This window comes from Mustela lutreola, chromosome 7 (assembly GCF_030435805.1).
Source record: "Mustela lutreola isolate mMusLut2 chromosome 7, mMusLut2.pri, whole genome shotgun sequence".
Lineage (NCBI taxonomy): Eukaryota > Metazoa > Chordata > Mammalia > Carnivora > Mustelidae > Mustela > Mustela lutreola.
Genome location: NC_081296.1, coordinates 58,453,648 through 58,479,909, shown reverse-complemented (window position 1 = coordinate 58,479,909; position 26,262 = coordinate 58,453,648). Strand labels below are relative to the sequence as shown.

The 26,262-nt window shown below is 36.5% G+C and overlaps 1 protein-coding gene and 1 pseudogene across 1 annotated transcript; both read left to right on the top strand.

Annotated features, from left to right (window-relative positions):
* Positions 1-9,724: 9,724 nt before the first annotated feature.
* LOC131837131 (olfactory receptor 4K13) lies at positions 9,725-10,669 on the top strand. The gene has a single exon (XM_059183390.1). The coding sequence runs from the start codon at positions 9,731-9,733 to the stop codon at positions 10,667-10,669; it is 939 nt and encodes a 312-aa protein (XP_059039373.1). The 5' UTR covers positions 9,725-9,730.
* A 6,482-nt stretch (positions 10,670-17,151) lies between these two features.
* On the top strand, positions 17,152-25,816 carry LOC131837130 (olfactory receptor 4K14-like; annotated as a pseudogene).
* The last annotated feature ends 446 nt before the right edge of the window (positions 25,817-26,262 follow it).

The following is a 26,262-nucleotide window of genomic DNA, read 5'->3' as shown; positions in this document are numbered from 1 at the left end:
TTGAAGATGATTTGACTATAGACTTGAGGGTCCATATCTGGGCTCTCTACTCTGTTTTACTGGTCTATGTGTCTGTTTTTGTACCAGTACCATGCTGTCTTGGTGATCACAGCTTTGTAGTAAAGCTTGAAATCAGGTAACGTGATGCGGCCAGTTTTATTTTTGTTTTTCAACATTTCATTAGCGATTCGGGGTCTCTTCTGATTCCATACAAATTTTTGGATTATTTGCTCCAGATCTTTGAAAAATACCGGTGGAATTTTGATCAGAATTGCATTAAAAGTATAGATTGCTCGAGGCAGTATAGACATTTTAACAATGTTTATTCTTCTTATACAAGAGCATGGAATGATCTTCCATCTTTATGTGTGTCTTCTTCAATTTCTTTCATGAGTGTTCTGTAGTTCCTCGAGTACAGTTCCTCTACCTCTCCAAAAGCAAAGGAAACAAAAATGAAAATGAACTCTTGGGACTTCATCAAGATCAAAAGCTTCTGCACAGCAAAAGAAACAGTCAACAAAACAAAGAGGCAACCCATGGAATGGGAGAAGATATTCACAAATGACAGTACAGACAAAAGGTTGATATCCAGGATCTATAAAGAACTCCTCAAACTCAACATACACAAAACAGACAATCATATCAAAAAACGGGCAAAAGATATGAACAGACACTTCTCCAATGAAGACATACAAATGGCTATCAGACACATGAAAAAATGTTCATCATCACTAGCCATCAAGGAGAGTCAAATTAAAACCACATTGAGATACCACCTTACACCAGTTAGAATGGTCAAAATTAGCAAGACAGGAAACATGTGTTGGAGAGAATGTGGAGAAAGGGGTACCCTCTTCCACTGTTGGTGGGAATGCAGGATGGTGCAGCCTCTTTGGAAAACAGTGTGGAGATTGCTCAAGAAATTAGAAATAGAGCTTCTCTCTGACCCTGCAATTACACTACTGATTATTTACCTCAAAGATACAGATGTAGTGAAAAGAAGGGTCATCTCTACCCCAATGTTTATAGCAGCAATGGCCATGGTCACCAAACTGTGGGAAGAACCAAGATGCCCTTCAACAGATGAATGGAGTATTATGCCTCCATAAGAAAGATGAATACCCAACTTTTGCAGCAACATGGACTGGACTGGGAGAGATTATGCTGAGTGAAATAAATCAAGCAGAGAGAGTCAATTATCATATGGTTTCACTTATTTGTGGAGCATATCAAATAGCATGGAGGACAAGGGGAGATGGAGAGGAGAAGGGAGTTGAGGTAAATTGGAAGGGGAGTTGAACAATGAGAGACTATGGACTCTGAAAAACAATCTGAGGGTTTTGAAGGGGTGGGGGCTGGGAGGTTAGGGGAACCAGGTGGTGGGTATTAGAGAGGGCACGGATTGCATGGAGCACTGTGGTGCAAAAAAAAAAAAAAAATGAATACTGGCACACTGAAAAGAAATAAAAAATTTTAAAAAATCTTTCCAATTAAAAAAATTTTTAAATATTAAATATTAATACAACTGAAAGAAGACCTATAACAAGAGAAAAAATATGACCTATATGACCTATAACAAGAGAAAAAATAGTCAAACTATATTGAGAAATATTTGGATGATGGAATTTTAAATATTCAAAATATAGGAATTTTGAAATAATTGGAAATTTATAGGAAAATATATACATGAGAGAAAAAAATAAAAGATATAAAAAAGGAATCAAATGGAATTTTTAGGGCTATAATATACAATATAGAAACAGAAATTCCATTTCAAAGACAAAAGAACATCAACAACAAAAATAGAGGGGCACCTGGGTAGTTCAGTTGGTTAAGTGTCTGCCCTCTGCTGGGGTTATGATCCCCAAGTCTTGGGATCTGCCCCGCATTAGGCTGCTTGCTCAGTGGGGAGTCGGCTTCTCCCCCTCTCTCTACCCCTCCCCTCCCTCATTCTCTCTTAAATAAATAAATTATTTTTTTAAAAATCCATGGATATAGAATAGAAACCATTTAAGCTAAAGCAATAGCTGAAAAAATGCAGAAAAAATTAACAGAGCCTATTGACCTATGATTCAGGGATGACAGAAAACCTATTTGAAGAAATAATGTTTTAAAAGAAAAAAAATGTTTTAAAATCACAGAATGTAATTGGGTTTGAATGCTTCATGAAAAAATCACTTCAAGACATACAATAGATGCTAAAATTGAGCAATTTATAAAATCTTAATATTTGTCAAAGGAGAAAAAGTTACCCACTATTTTTAAACTATGAAAATGGAAAAAAAAATACCTCAAAGTAGAACTCTATACCAAAATTATGAATTTTGGTACACTGAAAAGAAATAAAGATACAGATAAAGATACAGATACACTAGTTACAGATACTCCAGTCCATGTTGCTACAAAAGTTGGGTATTCATCTTTCTTATGGAGGCATAATATTCCATAGTGCATATGGACCACATCTTTCTTATCCATTCATCTGTTGAAGGGCATCTTGGTTCTTTCCACAGTTTGGTGACCATGGCCATTGCTGCTATAAACATTGGGATAGAGATGGCCCTTCTTTTCACTACATCTGTATCTTTTTTAAAGGTGAAAAAAAGATATTTTTGAGCAAATAACAGATTGAATATTTCATGGCCACCAGAAATGTTAAATGAAGCTTAATGACTACTACAATTATAATATGTGCAAATAAAAGTATGACACAGCAATATATTACAAGGGAGGTTAGAGGGTAGAGAAGTTCAGTATAGGTGAAACGGTATAATATTATTTAAAGGTACTAGAATGTGAATTTAAAATTGCATAATATAAATTCTAGAAGAACCAAGAAAAAGAGGAAGTGGGACTGGAATGACAGAATAACAGAATGAAAGAAGGAGGAAGGAAGGAGAGGAAGAAGGAAGAAAGGGAGGGAAGGAGGAGAGAAAGAACAAAAGAAGAAAAAAAAAGAAAAGAAAAGTAGTTTGTTAAAATAACCATGTATGTCTAATGGCTACTAATCTGGGCATATCCTAAATTTAAACTATATGGCCCTTTCCAGATCAAATCAAAACATGCTCTTTGGTTATTGACATAGTTGCCATAAGGAGGGCTGTTGTTCTTCATAAATCAGTCACAGTAAATCCTGAAGACAGTCAAACTCTGATGAAGAAGATAAGGGGAGATCTGTGTGATGGATGCTGTCAAGTGTCCCTTACTTTGTATTGCAGAAGTAATTAGGCTCATGGATCAATGATACCTTTAGATGCTGATAGTCACTTAAGCCAGGAAATCTTGCTGTACAGACAAGTAAATTGGCCATAGATAATTGGAAACTAAAACCACTCTCATTTCAAGCATTCAATAATGTGCACATTTATGGGAACTTAGAGGAAGATTAAAACAAGTCATGTAGAAACCACTCAAGAGAGACATGGTACTGAGGCAGGAGATTGGAGTGTTAAGATTTTTGTCGGATGCTTTAGGGATTCTTGAACCATTATCCCCTATTGGGGATAATGAAATCAAATGACATGGAAACATCCAAGCAGAGAAAAAGTGGACTTACTTCTGTCTCACCCACCAAAGCCATTAGTCTGAACACTGTGGACTTAACTCAGTGTTCATAGGAAGACTATCATCTGACAATTTTAGGCAGATTTCTCTGAAGACAAGATTTCTCTGTAAATCTGAAGGCAGATTTCTCTGCACAGAAACAGAAAATGGACTATACTGGACTCTTCCAAAAGTCCCAGTGGTCTAAAAATGGGAATTCAATGGAACGGACACCTATTCAGCTCTAGGATTTGCTAATCTTCTTGTTAGCAAGCCTACTTGCTCAACTCTAGACCCCAGCAGTTACCTCTTATGACTGAAAACACCCCAACCTCTACATCAAAAAAGGCCTATCTCATAGCAATGGAATACCTAGAAGACCACCACCCACAGGTCCTCTTCCCTGGACATGATCAGGGACTAAAAACAAATACCAATCCCCACCTGTGATCAAGTGCTCCTTGCCTGCTGTCTTGCAAGTACTTTCCTGAACCTCTCCTAGAAAACTCTAGGTGTCCAACTTACAGGCAGAGAGGTCTGTTGTAGGGCTTGAGTTTGCCACCTCAGCCAGCTACAGGCATCTGAACTAAATTTTTCCCTCTTTTCCAAATCCTTGTCTTTTGGGTTATTGTCTTCTCTTGCTAAAAGTTTATCCAAGTTTGTCTAGCAAGCATTGCCAAACCCAGCCAGGAGCTATGCTCTCAATTTATGCAGTCCCCTCAGGGTTCCCTGAAACAGAGAACTTGTACCCAATGGCACATCAGGGTTCACCTGCTCATTTCCAGAGTTAGTGGCTGTGATACATGGTTCTAGAATAGTTGTTAAAAAGCAGCCACCAAGAATACAATGAAAAGTTTATAATATTGGAGAGTCTATAAGTGTATTTCATGTGGAGCAATGCCTCTGATCAAAAAAGGAACTCAACTGTTACTAATATACAAAAACAACTGAAGAAACATCAGATTACATAGCTGTATCATATTTCTATCTTTTTGAGATCTTATATATCTATTTAAAGAGAATGAGAGAGGGAAATCATGAAGGGGGCAAGGGCAAAGGGATAGAGAAAACTTTAAGTTGATTTTTTCTCTGAATGTGGAGCTGGTTGGCAGAGTTTCATCCCACTATCCTGATATCATGATCAGAGCCAAAACCAAGAGGTGAAATCAAGTTTCCCCCACTCACAACTGATTGAGCCACCCAGGCTCTCCTATATCACCTTTCCTTCACTCTTGGAGCAGTGGTCTCATTAAAAATTCTAATAGACAATTCAGAGTTACTTCAAACTGGAGTGGAGAGGCATGAAGATCTGACCAATATTTTTGAGTAAATATATTTTCAATTGGATATGGGAGAGAGACAATGGAATATTCCACAGGAAACATTTCCTAAATTTGAGGGGTTAGAATAAGAAAATTGTGAGACTGCAATTCCCCAGCTTTACATCTTTATATCTTCTGTTTCGATAGGTCCATTTATGGTTAAAATAGTGCCAAACCTAAGATTAGTATACAGTAAATGGTATTATGTGTTTGTAATTGATCTTTTTAAATATTCTTCAAGAAAGTTTTTATATTAGTGCACTCCAGACCTGATAGTGGTTTTATTTTCCTTGGTAAAAAATACCAATTTCAGTAAGTAGGCAATGCCAGGAGAAGTTTTCTCTTTTGTAACTCAGGGAAAACAACATGGCATCTTTAATAATCCCCATTGGTATTTAATCATCAGTTGGGTATTGTTAGGTCTCAAAATTATGTCACCTTTTTATCACCACACTCTCAATATATATGACTCTTTTTAAGTAAAATGTTCATATTTGTCATTGTTTTAGGGAAATACTATTATTTTTGGAAGGAGAAGCTCTCCAGGTTTCAATGTGTCTGACTCAAGTAATGTTCTGAAAACACTATAAAACCGGTGAGTCATAGGGGAAGATTTAACATACATCAAAACAATATAGAACCATTTCTAGATATGGGCTTTTAATTTCTTTGTTCAAAGGTAGAATGAAATGTTGGAAGTCCTTTAGGAGTCAAACACTATGACAACATTAGAGAGTTCCAGAAGGCATTATCATTCTAGTTATACAGACACATAGCATAGTCTCATTATAAGTGCGACAACGTGGGGCAAATAAGTGCACTTTGATGCACTTCAGGTGATTTTATTTTCCATCTGCTAAAGAGTTTCCATGTCAAACTTCATGATGTCAATATCTTTACAAATAAACATTCAAGAGCATTTCAAATCTGTGCCAAACGCTGCCTCCTCGGGAAGTAAGTGACTGAATGAAATCTTTGTCTTTCTTTTCAAACAAGCATGTTATTCTTTGTACTTATAAGCCTACCAGACCTAACACTTCGGTTTATGCTGTTCTGGTCAACAAGCAGACAAATAAAAGTCAGCTAAATTGACTAGTATCATGTGGACAAGAGCATGATTTTGGCCAGTCTGACCCAAGTCATAATGCTTTTATCTCATATTCTTCTGATTTAAGATTTCAAGTACTTTAAAAAAATACATGTTAATAGAATGAATCACTCCTATATTCTCAGGTAGTTGGACAGACTGCTCTCTGTAGATCAGGCAACTAGTAAATCAATCACTTTTTGTCTTTTCTCTTCATAATTTGATGTCTATGATCTCCTGTGAGTAAATTTCTACTTCTAATACTCAACCATATTCTCTGCATGTGAGTCTATGCATTAGAATTAAAATGTTGATTTCAAAGTTTATTTTACTTTTCTCCCCAGCCATATTGGAATGGCCAGAAAGTTGTTTACAGTAAAAAGAAAGCAAAGGAACTTTGTTTCTGTGGTAAGGGGGAGATGCTGGGCAGATAATCAAAAGATTCCACTGAAAACCAAATTTTTCTCTTTTCTCTGTTGCCCCCTAGCCCCCATCCTTACTTTTAGGGATTGTGTGAAAGAATGTGTGTGTGTGTGTGTGTGTGTGTGTGTGTGTGTGTGTGTGTCTATGGTTTAGTTAAAAACTTATATGTAAAAATATGCTTTAGAGGAAAGTTATAGATTAGTGCAAGTTATACTATCAAAACAGAAAAAAAGTTGAAAAATTCTGTGATTTTTAATAAGCCTACCTACTCCAACACAGTTATATATCACTAGCACTAAAAAATCCAAAAAGTTTTATTGTTAAATATCTGCCAGTTTTCACTCACTTCATCAGCGTCTCTATTGATAGTCTTTATAACATGTATTATGGAGAATATAAGAGTAATTTGTCTATTTTCAAGGAGCTTAAAATGATCTGGGGAAAGAAGAATCACAACACTAGAAATAAGAGACCTTGGACTAGAACACATTTGCCTAGTTCTTGTTCTAGTCTTCCTTCAATTTCAGAATATTAATACCTACTGCACACAGTATACCTGGAGATTATGTAAATGATAGAGCACATGAGATAGACCATAGTACAGTGGAAATTGCTGTGGGTTTTGTACTGGGGAAATTTCCATTATACAGAAGAGAAGCCTCAAGGTGTCCTGAAAGATACGGTCATATGGACAGAAGAATTTGTCTACCTAAAATGATGAAACACGTAGGGATAGAAATGCAGAAAACCATGAATTTGTTTTTACCAAAACAGAAGTTGTATTTTGGCACTGTTAGAAAACAGTATCGGATATTTAGAGTGGATGAGAGGCTGATTGTGAAGGCCCAGGTCAACTTGGGGTTTGTAATTGTTGTTTTTTCTTTAAAGAAGACAATGAGGGGATGAAAACAGAATTCTTGTGAATAATGTTCATTTCCTAAAAGTAAACTGTATTTGTGAGGGGAATTAGGATTATTTATCATCAAAGAAATGGAATTCTGTATCGTGATGAAATGTGGATTTTCTTGTGCTATTAGGAATATATTTTTAATGTATTGACAAACCCAAGGAAAATAACTATGCATATGAATATTATTCTCTCAATAAATAGTATTGAACATTATTGTTTTAATAAAAATCATATAAATATAAATAGATACTAATACCCACACCACACACACACACAGAGACACACACACGGAACACTGGCACTGTGCTAATGCGTATATTACTTTTCTCAAAGGCTATCCAGGAAACAAACTGTTAAGAGTTATCTTCCAGCTACATGTGTCATGCTTTCTTTTCCATTCGTGTAAGCACCTTGATCCTTTTTAAAAGTAAATTAGGGAAAAATACATACTCCTAACAATTTTATTAGAATGGTTATTCTGTTTCTGTTTAAAAATGCTTCAACATCCAATTTGACACTTTTAAAGAAATGTGCTTAGAGTTCCTAATTAACATGGACTTTTCTTTAATACTGACTTTATCTAGATGCTGAATATTCATTATGCATTTCATTCATTCATTCACTCCTTCAGTTGATATTTGAGTAGTCATGTAGTCAGTATTCCAGATGTTAGAATGTGTATAAACTACCTCATATATATTTGAAGTCTGTACTATTTTCTTCATATGCAGTTTCAAAAATGAGATTTCAAAAATCATTAGTATGTATCTTTTAAATATCATCTATAAAACTGAAAGGAGACATAACCTTTCTACATGGAAATGAGTAACTTTACATACTTAATATGACTTAAGACTTTGCATCAATACAAGGTTCTCAGAGCAGATAATTGGCCAGAGGACATGTTTTTATAGGGAAAATACATCCCCAATTGGATAAAATGTACACATGGGATTGTCTGAGAGAAAAAGACTTTATAGCATTATGATGCTTCTTCCTTCTATTACTGAAGACTGGGAGCATAAATTGCAGGGAATGAATGAGAACATGGGAAAATGAGATGTAAGGCTATTCCCAGGATTCACATGAGACACTTTCTCATGAAAGTATTTTCTCCACTCTGGTAAGTAATGCAAAAACAGAAGCCTATACTTTATAATGATGATGGTGATGATGATATGTTAGTCACCATAGAGTACATGATTAGTATTTGATGTAGTGTTCCATGATTCATTGTTTGCGTATATTTACTGAAGGAGGTTTGTAAAAATCTAGGTGATTGAAAACCATTAGTGATGAAAATAATTTTTTAAAGCAAAACTGGTAAAACTCCTATTGTTATAAGCATGGCTGATGGGAAAGTTATGGCATAAATTTAGATCACCTAAATTTATGCCATAATACAGAGAAATTGTATTTCTCTTATCCACATGAATCAGGTACTTCAAGCCACCTCATTTTGTCATTTGGAAGCTTGTGATAATGATACATGCACAAGCCAACCAGCAATCCTCTTTATAGCAACAGATAAGTGAAAGAATGAATGAATCAATACAAACTGAAAATGAAATAAATTCAGTTCCATTTGGCTGTGGACTTTCTACATTCAAGGTATTTCTTGCTTAAAATCCTAGAAGAGATATTTGATGTGAATGATGTTAAATGTTGAGTGAATAATTTATACATGGTTAACATATATAATAATGTATGGCATGTATATAATGTATGGCATGTTTCACCCTTACAAAGTGTGTGATGACCACCATTACTGATACTAGCATGAGCTCTGACAGTTTCATGCAAGAATGGAGCAGGAAAGAGGCGATACATTTCTCAGGAGCCAAAAACTTACAAATAAGACATAATTTAAAGTTTAATTAATAGTTCTTTACCAGAATCTCTTTCAAAATATGGGTCTTTAATATCCGTGCTGTATTTTCTACATTTATCATTTCCAGGATAAGAAACTTGGTATTTTTCTATGAATGTAGAACCTACCACCATCATAATCATATTTCTATACCTCTTCATACGATAAACAGGCATTCAATATCATATAATCTGATTGTTTTTATTTCATTTTACTGAGGAGGAAACTTAACCCTGGAAAGGAGATACTTGTCCTATGTTTCCCCCAATGAGTACCTCAGCTAGGTGTTGTACTGAGGTCTTCAGATTCCAAGTCCACAATACAATGATGATTTCATGTGTTGTTTTTATTTTTGTCTTTCAGAAATATATATTATGAATTCTCCTTGCTTTTTGGGTACACTTCTCTGGGCCATTTCAGAATCACTGACTCTCAAAAGTGGGAGGTGCTTTAAGTTCAGGTACCCAGTTTAAGTGTCAAAATTAGATACCAACATGAACCCTACTTTCTGTAACCACAACTTTTCTGCTCACAATTCTCACTCACTTTGATTATGATGGGATAAAGTTGACAACATGGAAAGGGCAAACCATTCAGTGGTGTCCGAGTTCATTTTGTTGGGACTTTCTAAATCACAGAATCTTCAGATTCTATTCTTCCTAGGATTCTCTGTGGTCTATGCAGGTATTGTGTTAGGAAACCTCCTCATCTTGGTCACTGTGATCTTTGACTCACGCCTTCACACACCAATGTATTTTCTGCTTATCAATCTCTCTTGTATTGATATGATCCTAGCTTCTTTTGCTACCCCTAAGATGATTGTGGATTTCCTCCGAAAACAGAAGACCATCTCTTGGTGGGGATGTTACTCTCAGATGTTCTTCATGCACCTCTTAGGGGGGAGTGAGATGATGTTGCTTGTAGCCATGGCAATAGACAGGTACGTGGCCATATGCAAACCCCTCCATTACCTGACCATCATGAGCCCACGAGTGCTTGTTTGGCTGCTGTTATCCTCCTATACAGTTGGATTTGTGCATTCATCTAGTCAGATGGCTTTCATGCTAAATTTGCCCTTCTGTGGTCCCAATGTGGTGGACAGCTTTTTCTGTGACCTTCCCCTTGTGATCAAACTTGCCTGCAAGGACACCTATCTGCTACAACTGCTGGTTATTGCTGATAGTGGCCTCCTGTCCCTGGTCTGCTTTCTCCTCTTGCTTGTCTCCTATGGGATCATCATATACTCAGTCAGGCACCGTGCTGCCGGTAGTTCAGCCAAGGCCTTCTCCACTCTGTCAGCACACATCACAGTTGTCACTCTCTTCTTTGCCCCATGTGTCTTTATCTATGTATGGCCCTTCAGCAGATACTCTGTCGATAAAATTCTCTCTGTGTTTTATACAATTTTCACACCTCTCTTAAATCCTATTATTTATACATTAAGGAATCAAGAAGTAAAAGCAGCCATAAAGAAGATAAGGACACGACATATAAATGTGAAACACACTTTGTAGATGATGCTTCTGAAGAAATAATTTCTTGTGTGGACATTTTAAGGAATGAACTTTGAAGCTATTTCATGTTCTATAAAAGGAACCAGTAGGTGTAACTGTTAAAGAGAAAACCCCTTTTTTTGTCACTTTTAGTGATTAAACACATGACATGTAGAGTCTGGAAGACATGCATTTAAATCCTCTCTTCACTGCTTCTTTTCATGCAAATTTCAAAAAAATGAATAAATTCTCTTTATCTACTTAATTATCTACAGAAATTTCTTTATATGTTTCTTTTATTATTTTGGAATGTTTTTAATTTTTACAATTATTATTACTACTTCTATTATGCTTGTAGTTATTACTGGTGCTACTATAATTGTAGCTGTTATTGGGAATCTATCAGTAGAAAATGTACAAAGATGACTTCTCACATAGGCCGTTTAGCTAAGTGTCTGATTAACTGGTGCTAAAAAAGTACATTTAGTAGGTAATCCCTAGTTAATGTGTATTCATTTTAGTCACTTAGTTGCCCCAGATACAGTGCCTCCAACCATGCTTCACATATTTTGTGAGCCTACAATGAGCCAGAAGATACATCCTTGATTTCAGGAAGTTTACAGCCCATTGATGGGGAGAGTGCACTAAATTTGCAATCATGTTGTGTCATGGACAGTACTATATTACGTGGTTGCAAGTCCAGTACACCTTTATCAGTAATAACACCAATATTTGTCTCTGCCTTTTTTTGAGTTCACTGATAAATTGACTCAGAGCCTATAGGAAAGAAGGGGTGACTGGTACTCCTGAAAAGTCTATCTTCAATTCTTAGTACCAGAATCAAACTTTCTTTTTCATTTTTTAAAATACAGTTTACAAATAGAAAAAACAATCATTCTCTTTAGTGTACAATGCTGTGAATCGTGACAAATGCATAGTCATGTAACCATAACAATGAGAATATAGGAGAATTTCATCAACCCTCGAATTTCCCTCTGCCCCTTTGTGGTCCATTCTTCTGTCTCATGTTCCAGCTCTGATAAAAGGGATCTGGGTTTTTGTTTTTTTGGTTTTTTTTTTTTTTTGGTCCCTGATTTGCCTTTTAATAACTGTCATATAAGTTGAATCAAATAGTGAGTAGCCTTTTGAGCATGGTTTATTCAGTCAGCATGATGCCTTTGGGATTCATTCAATAGCAAGTTGTTTTCATTATTAAAAATCTATTTTACATTTTAATATCTATTATATAAGTGCCCTCATTGCTATTCTTCCTCAGACTATCTTGAAACCAGATCAGTTATTTATTGATATTAGCTGGAATGATTTTATCAAATGATGTGAATTCTAAGTAATTATAATTTCATTTAATCTTATATATTGATTTATGGAGAAATATTAACAGTATTGGTCTTTTTAATCCTAGAACATGGTTCATATTCTGAACTTAATATAGACCTTTTATGTCCCCCAGTAACATTTTATAACTTTCTTCATTATATACAGAAACTACCTTAAACTTACAATTCTTTTTTAAGTTTTTGAGTTCATTTTTTTAGTTGTATGTGGTTTTATTTTATTTGGGTTTTTGTTTGTTTATTTGTTTGTTGCTATTTCTGGAATAAAGGAAAAGTAGAGTTATATGTATATTTCTTTGAAATTAGCCACTGACCTGAACACTAAGTCATTGAAATTTTTCGCTGATTTTCTTGGGCTTAGCATATAATGTTTCAACTATGATAATCTATGTTCTCCTATAATTTTTCAACATTTTACTTCATATTTTAGCTTATCACATGTCTAGGAGTTAATACTGTCTCCGAATTTTTTCCTGGTTGCCAAAGAATAAAATAGATATATCTCATAAAATTGCTGACACATCTGTTTTCCAGTAAGAATTACTACCTTTAATATACTTACACAATATAATGAATATTTTACATATTTTTATAAAAATGACACATATTTGGGATGATAACTATGAATAACACTTAGTTTATTTGACATGGAAAATTTTTTTAATTTCATTGGAGCTATATTGAACATTTCCAAAGAGTAGAGGTAAATCCTTTTTAGCTGTAGAAGAAATCTAAGAAAAGGAATCTAAATTTTGGTGTTAAAACTAAGTAAAAACTGGAAGTTTATAGGAAGCTTGCCTGCCACCTAGTGCCCATAATCTCTTAGGTTTCGCTTTTTAGCTTTAGCAAAAACCCAGAATAGGAAGGAGGATTTTGTAAGAATGAGGAATTTGAGAGGCAGGGTGGGGGTTGTGGGGGGTGGGTAGGGAAGGAAAAAATAAAACAAGATGGGATCGGGAGGAAGACAAACCATAGGAGATTCCTAATTTCACAAAACAAACTGAGGGTTGCTGGATGGGCTAGGGATAGGGTGGTGGGGTTATGGACATTGGGAAGGGTATGTGCTATGGTGAGTGCTGTGAAATGTGTAAGCCTGATGATTCACAGACCTGTACTCCTGAAACAAATAATACATTATATTTTTATAAAAATAATTTTTTAAAAAGGGGAAGTAAAAGGTCACATGTTTTTAAGTTTCTTTGTTATTTTCAAATGACAGAATTTATGTTAGCAAAAATTTATACCAATAAAAATCTCCATTTGTTTTAAAAAAAAAAAAAAAAAAAGAATGGTCTGGAGTCTTTGCAGTCCCCCAATAGGCAATCAGTATGCAGCCTATACCTTCCAAAGAGGTAGTGGAGCTGATTACCATCTCACCATTACCAAAAATAGCCATCAGCTAAGTCCAGAATTCCAGTGGACGTCACAACTCATTAAGTCACCATTAGGAGTTAGAGTGTTCTGAAAAAGGCAAAGCAGACCAGTAACTATAAACTGTCTGTATGTTAAAAATCATTTTCATGATTTTTAAATCTATTGCCTGCCATAAATTTATAAAACTAAGTTTTTAACATCCCTAAAAGAATGGATGATCCCTCCAAATTTCAGGAGGAACTAAAAATATATCTTCTCATCATTTCAGTTTGAAAGACTGAACCCTTTGCTTAGAATATGCTGCCCCTGGGGATAAAATTATATGTTTATAAAAAACAAAAAATTAAAAATTTAAAAAAAAAGAATATGCTGCCAAATGATTTTACTTAGATCATAATTGGTCAGATAGGAAAGTAGGACTTGTTTGAGGCTACTAAAGAGAGTGGCCAAAAGCCATTCTTCCATCTTTATCTAAAAGATAGTATTGGGGAAATTAATTAAGTTAATAATTAGGCTGTCTAGGGAAGTCTTTGAGTTTCTCAGTCTTAAAAGTGAGGTGCTACTTCTATCCCCATTCTCTGTATGAGGGAATGGAAGCAGAAGGCTTTGATAACTTGCTTAACGTTCCACAGCTAGAAGGGAAAGAACAGATTCCAACTAGTCTGTTTTTAGAAGCCATGCATCTCTTTATAATTCTGTGCTGCCTCTAACAGTATTAACCAAATTCTGGAAAACCATTTGTAATCACCTCTTCTCCAAATCCATAAATTTTTTAAAAATATAACTGAGGGCTGGGAAACTGACTCCACAGACAAATAATGCAAAGGCTAATTTATTGCTCTTATATACTTGAGTCAAAGAAAAGCGATATAGAAACTTTCAACTCTAAGAGTCACTCAAAGGAATTTGGGTTTTAAAAATGACTATATATAATAAAGAGGATGAAATTTACAAATAGTGTTGATTGAAAAAAAGGTAAATACAAATAGTAACTGGTTTATATTTCTCTCTGTAGAAGTCTAAATAGAGGTATAGTCTTTACCAAACTTATATTTGACCTTGCTCCCAATGTACTGTAAGCCAATTTCTGAGACACTGGTTTTGAAGCACAGAAAGCTTTATCATGAGACATTAGCCCAAGAAGAAGGCAGGGAATCATTCTCAAAGCTGCCTTCCTCTGTTGGTCCTAGGCACAGCTTATACACATGAGAGGAAGGTAATGTTTCTTGAAAACTGTGTGTGGTGTCCTTGACACAGTCTGGAGGTAAGCATTCTTCTGGACAATGTGGAAATATTAGGATCTGGTATGATCAAATATGTCAAGACAAATACTACTGTCCAGCCCTCCATGGGTTTCTACAATTAGTGGGTAAACAGAGAGTAACAGTAAAAATGGCAAAGCTGATGATTGATTGTGCATGATGTTAAGAGGTGCATAAACCACAATAAGTAGGGAACAAAACAGAACATGGAGCCAAGTTAATAATACAACTAATACAACTATAGTTCTGCTTATGCTTTCAAAACAGGTCCAGGAACCTGGCACCTGCCTCAAATCCCCATTCTTATTTTATAATTCCTCAATCATAGGGAATAGAAATAATGACTGTTCTAGCTGCTTCCTGCTAATAAGGGGTGAAGAGCAATAGCCCGGAGAGTGGAAGTGGGAAAACTGCCCTCAACAATATTCTGGAGTAACTGGGCACAGGGCTTGGACCTTGCTTTTGAATGTTACTGTTTCTCGGGGAGATTTTCCTGAGGTCACAGAAGCAAGCAGAGTAGTATGGTGTCTTATTTTTATTTCTTTTTTTTTTCTCTCTGTTTTCTGGACTTCGTCCCATTTATTAGAAACCTTAAAACCATTCCCTACCAATGCCCAAGTAGCCATCACTAAAGCTATCTCTATTTTATGTAATTTCCTTTGAATATCTGGAACACTTTGCTAATACAAGTCATATTTATCACTTTTAAGTTTTCAGGTGCATCAGGATCAATGTCAGCATATTGATGGTGTGCCTGATAGAGTTGTTCAAGAAAAGATGAGGGGTCTTTTTGAGATATCTGATTAACTAGTTGAATCTTAAAAACTCCTGTTTTTATTCCTACCAGGATAGATTCTTGATACTTTTGGAGTCTGGGAAGTCCTTCTGCATTTATTTATTTATTTATTTATTTATTTATTTATTTATCCTTCTGAATTTATATTATGATTGGGGTCACAGGTTGGCCCCTTGTCTGGTTGCTCTGATGCCTCTGGCCTGGCAGGATTGTTTGGAGCTAGTATATGAATCCCAGGTTTGTTCAAGTTAAAAGAATGGGGAAAAAATAGGAAACCTTTGTTGGGAGAGTCATAGACAGATACTCGAACAAACCAGGAGAATTTATGATCTAGTCAGTTGTTTAGGTGAAGAACAAACATGTGAAGACAATCAGAATTAAAATTTAACATTCAGAAATGTGTGCTATTGAAATATATTTTTTTCTATCTAAATTTACCCTCATTTTTATTGAAGGTAGTCAGATTGAGACTAGTATGTTTGCAAAATAAATCCAGTTTTAACAAACTTGGCTTAACTATTTACATAAGCCCAACAAGAATCGTGATCAGCCACACAGGCTCTTTTAAACCTGCCTTGCTAGATCTATTCATAAGGAATATCAGATTGAAATTTTAATAGTCTTTTGAGACCCAAAGCCAAGTCAAATACATGCCATTTGATTTGTCTGCAGTACCTGTAGCTTTGGATTATTTCCTCTCTTCTCAATTCCCCCAGATATCCTGAGGTTCCTGCACTTACCAGCATGAAACATTCTCTACTCTCCCAGTAAGGCTCCTGAGAACTCCATAAGCAAGACACCAGGCTTATATTTCTAAGGGGCTCACTGGCACTATAAAGTCAACCTTAGTTCATTAAAGCTGTCTGGTCATATGTGAGTTTATGCATGCCCCCTCCCAAATATGGCATTCTAGTCAAAGCCTTCATAAAATAACCAATGTTTCCAATGATGTTTTGTTATAAGAACAGATGTTCTTGAACTTATGGAAATAACTATAATTGTCAGAAAAGAAGGAATACCAACTCTGAGTTTCTGATTTCTGGAGGGTTCAGGTAGGGAGAAAAAGTGAATTTGTTCACAAAGGCATATTTTATCAAATCTCTGTAAGTCATAGATCTCTTAGGATAGAGTTGTCTTAAATCTGGAAGAGCAAACAGTAGAGAAAGAGTAATGTTTCAAACAAGACTCATAAAAGCTATAACTCCAAAAGACATGTCCATTTTCATTAAACCAACAAACTCAAGCTTTAATTTAACAGAGATTATTCCAGATTATATGAACCAGAGAAGCATTTGAATTAGTTTCTATCTTTGCATGGTAGGATGCCCCATTCTTGTAAGTGCTTGTCTTGAACTAAATAGGGCTCTTTCATCACTAACATTAGTAATACCATCCAGAGGTCGATAATGCCATATTACCAGACACAAACAAAAGACTGTACAGTAAAGATTTGTATTTTTCCTTGACCAATAACCTTATGGAAATCGTGAGCTAGATTTTTTTTTAAGTAGGTTCCACACTGGGCATGGACCCCAATTGCAGAGATTGAACTCACATCCCAGAAATCAAGACCTGACCTGATACGAGAGTCAGATCCTTAACTGACTGAGCTACCCAGGTGCCCTTTGGGCTAGATTTTGAGAAGGGTGTTTTTCTAGCTGTTTATGATTTTAAAAGGCTTCTTTTCTCTTCCCTTTTCTTTTTTCAGTCTTAGGCATGGAGAATGATTTTGGTAAGTTGTTCCCAGAGAGGTTTAGGACTTTGAATTGTTTCTGGGGAAGTATTGCTACTTTGCAAAAAACTGTTCCAGTTTTATTGTGGCTGAGCTAAAAGAATATCATTCCTTTCTTTTTGTTCATAGAAGTGTAACTAAAACAAGGCCAGATCTGTGTAATGCAGCACAAAGTGCTACATTCTAGATTGAACTGATGTTTCCCATAATGCAGGTAAGACAGACAAACAAGACAGACAAGACTAGCAATATGAGCGCTGTAGGAAAAAAACCTAAGCAAATGATCCATCAACAAAAGAAACTCAGGATGGTTTTATGACTGTTTAATCTTGTAATATGTGAGGGCCCTTCTTTAAAGGTTTTCTTAGGAAAGATTCCTAAGAGAGGAGATACAGTTGCTGATTGTGTGCTCTAAAACTCACCCTTCAACAACAGAAGTTCTCCCAGAGCTCATGGAAGGTGTCATTCCTTCACTTAAAACTTGGTCTTGAGAAGAGGCCAGTGCCGGTCTGGAGGGAAGCCAAGGGAATTCTCTTGGATTCACTGGTGATCCAAGATCCTGTGGAAAATTCCCATGAAGTCACCCTTGTGGCCAAGACTTGCCTCCCTGTTGGACAGACCCTTTGAGTATGATATAGTGTCCTTCCTCATCTCTTATTATAGTCTTTGGCTTAAAATCTAATTGATCTGATATAAGGATTGCCACTCCTGCTTTCTTCTGATGTCCATTAGCATGGTAAATTCTTTTCCACCCCTTCACTTTAAATCTGGAGGTGTCTTCGGGCTTAAAATGTGTTTCTTGGAGGCAACATATAGATGGGTTTTGTTTTTTTATCCATTCTGATACCCTGTGTCTTTTGACAGGGGCATTTAGCCCATTCACATTCAGGGTAACTATTGAGAGATATGAATTTAGTGCCATTGTATTGCCTGTAAGGTGACTGTTACTGTATATGGTCTCTGTTCCTTTCTGATCTACCACTTGTAGGCTCTCTCTTTGCTTAGAGGACCCCTTTCAATATTTCCTGTAGAGCTGGTTTGGTATTTGCAAATTCTTTCAGTTGTTGTTTGTCCTGGAAGCTTTTAATCTCTCCTTCTATTTTCAATGATAGCCTAGCTGGATATAGTATTCTTGGCTGCATGTTTTTCTCGTTTAGTGCTCTGAAAATATCATGCCAGCTCTTTCTGGCCTGCCAGGTCTCTGTGGATAAGTCAGCTGCCAATCTAATATTTTTACCATTGTACGTTACAGACTTCTTTTCCCGGGCTGCTTTCAGGATTTTCTCTTTGTCATTGAGACTTGTAAATTTTACTATTAGGTGACGGGGTGTGGGCCTATTCTTATTGATTTTGAGGGGCGTTCTCTGACCCTCCTGAATTTTGATGCTCGTTCCCTTTGCCATATTGGGGAAATTCTCCCCAATAATTCTCTCCTGAGGCACAAACCTCCTGGCTGGCTCACCAAATTTGTTCAGGAACTCAAACTTGTCTGTGCACCTAAGACATAGTCAGGCAATGTCTGCCATCTCAATTTTGAAGGAAAGACAGCTTTATTATCAGAAGGGCAGTCCATTGAAAAGGGAGGGGATTTCCAAAGCCAACATGCCCAGTTGAGCCTAGAGACAGCTTATATACATGAAAGGAGGGTAATGGGTTTCTTGAAAACTTGTAAGGGATGGGCAGGTGGTGAAGAGAGTGTGCTTGAAGCAATATGGAGGTAAGCATTCTTCTGAACAATGAGGCACTATTCGAGATCTGGCATGATCAGATATGTCAAGACAAATGTTACTGACTAGTCCTCATTATGTTTCTATAATCAGTGAGTAAATAGAGAAGAGAGATAAAAAAGACAAAGCTAATGGCTAATCATGCATGAGATTAAGAGGTGCATAAGCCATAATTAAGGGAAAAAACCATGTGGATAAAGTTAACAATGCAATTAGTAAAATGATAACTCTGCTATGATTTCTCAATAGTCCAGGAACCAAGTATCTGTCCTCACTTTGCGTATATAGAATACTGTCCTTTCAAACTCATGTCTACCTGAAAATTAAGAATGTGACCTTGGAAATAGGGTATTGGCAGATGTAATTAGGGTAAGGATCTTGATGAGATCATATTGCATTAGTGTTGATTTTACACTTCTGCCTACAGAAATGTGAAAGAATAAATTTGTCATTTTAACCATAATGCCTGTGGTAATTTATTATGGTAGTCCTAGAAAACTAATACAAACACAGAACTAACTTCTCCTATGAGAAAAAATTAAATGTACAATACACATTTTCACCATGAAATTAATAGAAAATTAGAATTTTTTGATGATGCAAATTGGTGAGAAGAACGTGGCAATATAGGGCTCCTTGTGCTGTATTAGTGAGAGAGTAAACCAGGTTGCAGAGGAATTTGGCATTATTAAGTGAAATTAAATACATACATACACAAATGCCAAGCCATTTGTCTCTCCCACACATGGGTGCTTAGAAAGTGGCACCTGTCCCTGTGAGGGCCAATGGTACAAAGTGTGGCCAGTGTGGATTGACCTGTCTATGAGGCTCAACACACCTCCATTGTTTCCTGCCTCACAGACCCCACTCAGGTACTAGTGCCATTTCAGTCACTGGCCAGCCCCTGCAGAGAGTGTAAATTGTCTCTTTGGGGATCTTGAGGGGATAGCCTTCTGGAGCAGCCCTTCCTGGAAAGGCTTCTGGCTATGCCTAGAGGGGAGAGGCCAGTGGTTGCATGTGGAAGAGGCCCAAAACAGAGGGGAAGACTAGGCTAGATGCCTGCACTGTTACCTGTCTCCACTAATTTGGGGGAGAATGCCTCTCTGGCCATGCACCCCCAGCAGCTGCAGTGAGCTATTTCCTTCTCTAAGAGCTCTGTCTCCCAGGGCCATCCTTTCAGCCCCTCTGTGCTCTCTACTCTGACAGAAAATCCCCTCAAGCAGCTACCTCAGTGATCATGGTCAAGGTAGGGAACTTGCCTGTGTCCCCAAACCCTAGACTAAGCATCTGGCACACTGAAGATGAGACACAGAGAGGTTAAGCAATTTTCAAAGATCACAGAGATCATTAAGGCAGCCCACTTGCTATTTTCCCTTGGGTTTTGAGGTTCATTTTAATTAGTAAAAACTTTTGCTTTACTCTCTTGAATATGAACTTTCAGGGAAACTTGGCACAGATATGCAATATGATAGAGCAAAAATAACCTGTCTTGAGACTGTTTGAAATCATCCAAAACTAAAACACCACTCAATCATAATGCCTAGAAAAGTTTTTCACATAGTAGGAATTAAATGTTGAATAAGTGAATAAATAAAATAAATGTTCTCATTATGTGACAAATGAATGCAAATCCATAAAGGAAGTACTGGAACCATATAGTGTTAATGAGAGAAAATTAATTAAATACTATTATTTAATTGATTGATGTGTTCTCTATTATTGAGTGATGTGTTATCAGTCACACAACGAAAGCTCCTCTGTATAAGAATTTTAACCCTCTCAATTCCCCACCAATCTAACACTAATATACTCTATAGTTAATGTTAAATTTCATACAAAGTAGTAAAAAATAGTTCTGAGGTGTTATATGTCCTCAGTGATGTTTTTGCTTAAACCTGAGTCCTCTAGATTATTTACCCGTTGACCCTGCTATGTGCCACTGTCATTCCTAGTTCAAGTTTTTATTGCATTCATTTTTTTTTTTTTTTTTGTCAATGCTACTAGCAAAGTACTTCTTGAGGCTTGCAGTGGTATCTCATTTGTCTTATTCTCAACAGATCATTGCACAGTCTCAGGGCAGATACATCTTAATCCATTAATGAGTTAGTAAATCATTAGATGAATATCTAAAAGAATTAAAAGGGATCCATTATGTCTTCATTTTCAAATGGTGTGACAGTGAAATGATCAGTACATTTCAGAGTACAATAGCGGCATGAGATTAGAATGACAAAGAAAAAAGGAAATAGAATAGAGGTGTTAGAGCAAAAATTGTACTTTGCTAGCTAATATAGTTGCAAGATTCCCAATAGAAATGCAGATTCCCAATTTATATAATGATATCAGATGTCTCAACCTTCTTTATTTTTTTTTTTTTGCTACCTGTACAACTTAACATATTATTCATACAGGCATTATTATGAAAGTTATTTCTTCTGCACATATATAGAATTCCTTTCTTAATAGTAATTTTAGCATTATCTTCTCTTAGTGCCAGTAGCAGAGATTCCATCATAATAATTGTCATTTCAAGTAACATTTAATGAGCTCCTGGGTTATACTAGTTATCATGCTCAGTAATGAGGTGCAATGGATAAGGTGCTCCCTGATTTTTCAAGTATAATTATTTAGGCATTTCTAGATAAAGACATGCAAACTGATACTACAATTTAACGGATGTCGTTAGTTTTTATTTTTATCTTTTTAATAAATAAAGGAATGTGGGATCCCATTTCTGGTGTGAGCAAGAATATGAGAAGGTAACCCACAGAGATCAGATCACCAAAGCATGCACCCACATGGACAACTAGGAACCCTCATGGAACAGTTGAGTTAGCAAAAGTGAGTTTATGGAAAGCAGCAGTAGCAACCGCATGAATAAGTGTTGGTGTACTTCAGGACTGAAAGCAGTGGCAGATTTGGCATAAGAATACTATTTTTTATATAAGCTGGGATAGAGAGTTGAAGGCAAGGACATCGATCCTAAAGATTTTTGAGAAGGAAGTTCATGATAGGAAAAATAGTAAAAGTTGTCAAAGAGTCATATTAAGAATGTTTCTCTGGGATAGTTAATATACAAAGAGAAGAGTAGAAGGAAACGTGGAAACTTTAAATACATGGAAGCCTATTTGAGATAACCACATGGGACTCTAGAAGAAGGACTGGAGGTGTGTGTTCCAGGTTGATGTGTGTGTGTCAGACAGTTTCCCAAAATGTCCTGGTTCGGTAGACATTTCATTCTCCTTCAAGTTTCGGTCTGTGATTGGGGAAGGACTCAGCTGAGCAGTTCATGTCTGAGCCACAAAGGAACAGCTTATTTTAGAGTTGAGCTCACCTTGGAGTTGGAAAACTCATTTACAGGATGGCTTCTTCACTCATTTGTCTGGCATCTGTACTGTAAATCCTGACAGGGGGAGACATAGTCACAGTGCAGTACAATGGAAGATTTTGATTTTAAGCATCTTTGGAAAATAAGATCAGCAATAAGAAGATAGGCTTGATTGTAGCCCAAAATCATACCTACATTGTATGTGTGAAGGCTATTGAAGCAGAAGAATAATAGGGAGTATCATCAATAAAGAGATGGAAAAAATAAAAAGCATAAATTATGAAAAAAGAAGTACAATAACAGAAATGAAACATTCTTTAGGGGGGCTCGACTGCAGTTTTGGTTGTCAGAAGAAATACTAGTGAACTTGGGGAAAGTTGATTGAGTTTCTCCAATCTGAGGAACAGAAAGAAAAACTGAATCCAAAGTGAAGAACTGGATGGTCAACTAATCTTCGACAAAGCAGGAAAGAATGTCCAATGGAAAAAAGACAGCCTCTTCAATAAATGGTGTTGGGAAAATTGGACAGCCACATGCAGAAAAATGAAATTGGACCATTTCCTTACACCACACACAAAAATAGACTCCAAATGGATGGAGGACCCTCAATGTGAGAAAGGAATCCATCAAAATCCTTGAGGAGAACACAGGCAGCAACCTCTTCGACCTCAGCCGCAACATCTTCCTAGGAACATCGCCAAAGGCAAGGGAAGCAAGGGCAAAAATGAACTATTGGGATTTCATCAAGATCAAAAGCTTTTGCACAGCAAAGGAAACAGTGAACAAAACCAAAAGACAGCTGACAGAATGGGAGAAGATATTTGCAAACAACATATCAGATAAAGGACTAGTGTCCAAAATCTATAAAGAACTTAGCAAACCCAACACCCAAAGAACAAATAATCCAATCAAGAAATGGGCAGAGGACATGAACAGACATTTCTGCAAAGAAGACATCCAGATGGCGAACAGACACATGAAAAAGTGCTCCATATCACTCGGCATCAGGGAAATACAAATCAAAACCACAATGAGATATCACCTCGCACCAGTCAGAATGGCTAAAATCAACAAGTCAGGAAATGACAGATGCTGGCGAGGATGTGGAGAAAGGGGAACCCTCCTCCACTGTTGGTGGGAATGCAAGCTGGTGCAGCCACTCTGGAAAACAGCATGGAGGTTCCTCAAAATGTTGAAAATAGAACTGCCCTATGACCCAGCAATTGCACTACTGGGTATTTACCCTAAAGATACAAAGGTAGTGATCCAAAGGGGCACGTGCACCCGAATGTTTATAGCAGCAATGTCCACAATAACCAAACTACGGAAAGAACCATCAAGAACCTTTAAGTCTTTGGTCAAAAGTCACCTTCTCAATGAAACCTATTCTTAACATCCTATTTAAAAAAAAAAAAAAAAGAACCATCAACAGATGATGTCCATCAACAGATGAATGGATCAAGAAGATGGGGTATATATACACAATGGAATACTATGCAGCCATCAAAAGAAATGAAATCTTGCCATTTGCAACAACATGGATGGAACTAGAGCATATCATGCTTAGCAAAATAAGTCAAGCAGAGAAAGACAACTATCATATGATCTCCCTGATATGAGGAAGTGGTGATGCAACATGGGGGCTTAAGTGGGTAGAAGAAGAATCAATGAAACAAGATGGAATTGGGAGGGAGACAAACCATAAGTGACTCTTAATCTCACAAAACAAACTGAGGGTTGCTGGGGGGAGGGGGATTGGGAGACGGGGGTGAGATTGTGGACATTGGGGAGGGTATGTGCTTTGGTGAGTGCTGTGAAGTGTGTAAACCTGGTGATTCACAGACCTGTACCTCTGGGGATAAAAATATATGTTTATAAAAAATAAAAAAATTATAATAAAATTTCAGCTATGAAAAAAAATAAAAGGCCAGAAATATATGATATTGCTGGCTTTAGAGATGTAGTAAAGAGGCCACGATATGAAGGTGGCTTTTAGAAGCTGAAAAAGACAAGAAAACATATTCTTTCCTGAAGTTTTTATGGGATAAATAAATAAATAAATAAATAAAAATCAGGCCTACTGACACCTTGGTAGTTGATGAGACTATTTTGGGCTTCTGACAATCAGGACTTAAGATAATAAACTTCTTTTGTTTTAAATGAAAAACAAAATCAGTGAATTTTGGTAGGTAGGTACATTTTATCTTAATAAAGTGGATAGTAAAAAATTTTAAAAAGCAAGATTTTAAGCAGCCTTAACATGGGACACAAGCAAACTTTTGCTGGGCTTGGCTTTAATCATTTTTGTATTGTATTTTATATATGCTTTACAAATTAAAATTATATTCAGATGAAATTTAGGTGATCACTTTCATGTGCCTGGCAGTTGACAGGCCCTTTCATGTCCACCTCTTTTCTTTATATAGACTCAGGACACAATCTGAAACTTGAGATAATGGAGCTGCAGAATTATTCCTTGTGTCAGTATTTGTGTTTTATGGACTCTGCACTTCACAATACCTCCAGAATTTTTTCTTTATATTTTTCTCTGGGATCTATGTGGTCACTGTGCTGGGTAACCTCATCATTGTGGTCACTGTAATTTCTGACTCCCACTTGCATTCCTCTCCTATACACTTCCTGCTGGAAAATCTATCTTTCTTAGATATACGGCTAGCCTCATTTGCCACCCCCAACATGATCAGGGACTTTCTTAGTGATCAAAAGCTCATCTCCTTTGGAGGATGTATGGCTCAATTCTTCTTGCACTTTGTCAGTGGGCCTGACATAGTACTTCTGATTTCCATGGCCTATGACAGATATGCAAAACTTTGCATTACATGACCATGATGAGCCAGCAGACTTGCATGGGGCTGGTGTTGGTTTCATGGGTCATTGGATTTGTGCACTCCATCAGTCAAGTAGCCTTTACTGTGAATTTACCTTACCATGGCCCCAAAGAAGTGGACAGCTTCTTCCGTGACCTTCCTCTCGTGATCAAGCTTGCCTGCATAGACAGCTATATCTTAGGTATACATATGATATCAGACAGTGGGTTGCTGTCCATGAACTGTTTTGTGTTCCTCTTGGTCTCTTACACTGTTATCCTCATCACTGTCTAACAGCGTGCTACTGGTGGTGTATACAAAGCACTCTCTACTTGTTTTGCACAATCATGGTAGTGACACTCTTCTTTGGGCTCTGCATTTTCATTTACATGTGGCCTTTCAGTCAGTTCTCTGTGGACAAGCTCCTGTCTGTGTTTTATACCACTTTTACTTCACTCTTTTTTTTTTTAATAAAGATTTTTATTTATTTATTTGTCAGAGAGAGAGAGTGAGAGTGAGCACAGGCAGACAGAGTGGAAGGCAGAGGCAGAGGGAGAAGTAGGCTCCCTGCGGAGCAAGGAGCCCGCCCGATGTGGGACTCGATCCCAGGACGCTGAGCCAAAGGCAGCTGCTTAACCAACTGAGCCACCCAGGCGTCCCACTTTTACTTCACTCTTGAACCACACCCCTTATCTACACAATGAGAAATAAAAAGATGAAAACCACTATGAAGAAACTGGGTAACCAACACATGACTTCTCACTGAATTCCAGCTTTCCTTGGACCTACGTGTTCTTACTCATTCAGGGGATATCCTTTCTTTAATAGGATTCTGTGTAAAGATTTCATTCTGATGTTTTATTAATATAATTTGTATTGTGTTATATTACAGAGAAATAGTTGTGGATTACAACAAAAATCATGTATATAGTTTTATTCTACATAAATTTATACTTTAAATAAAATTTTATCATATAATTATAGTATTGCTACCTTATAATGTAAGATTTATATTACATTATAATTATTATAATTTTATCATATTTTATGTGTAATTTATCTATATAATATAATGACATTGTAATATCATATTAGTATAATGGTATAGTAGTTACTATATAATATATATAACTTAATGTAAACAGACATACATGTTCATACACATTCAATCCAAACATTCACTTTGGAATGGTCTTGGCAATTTTCTTTCTC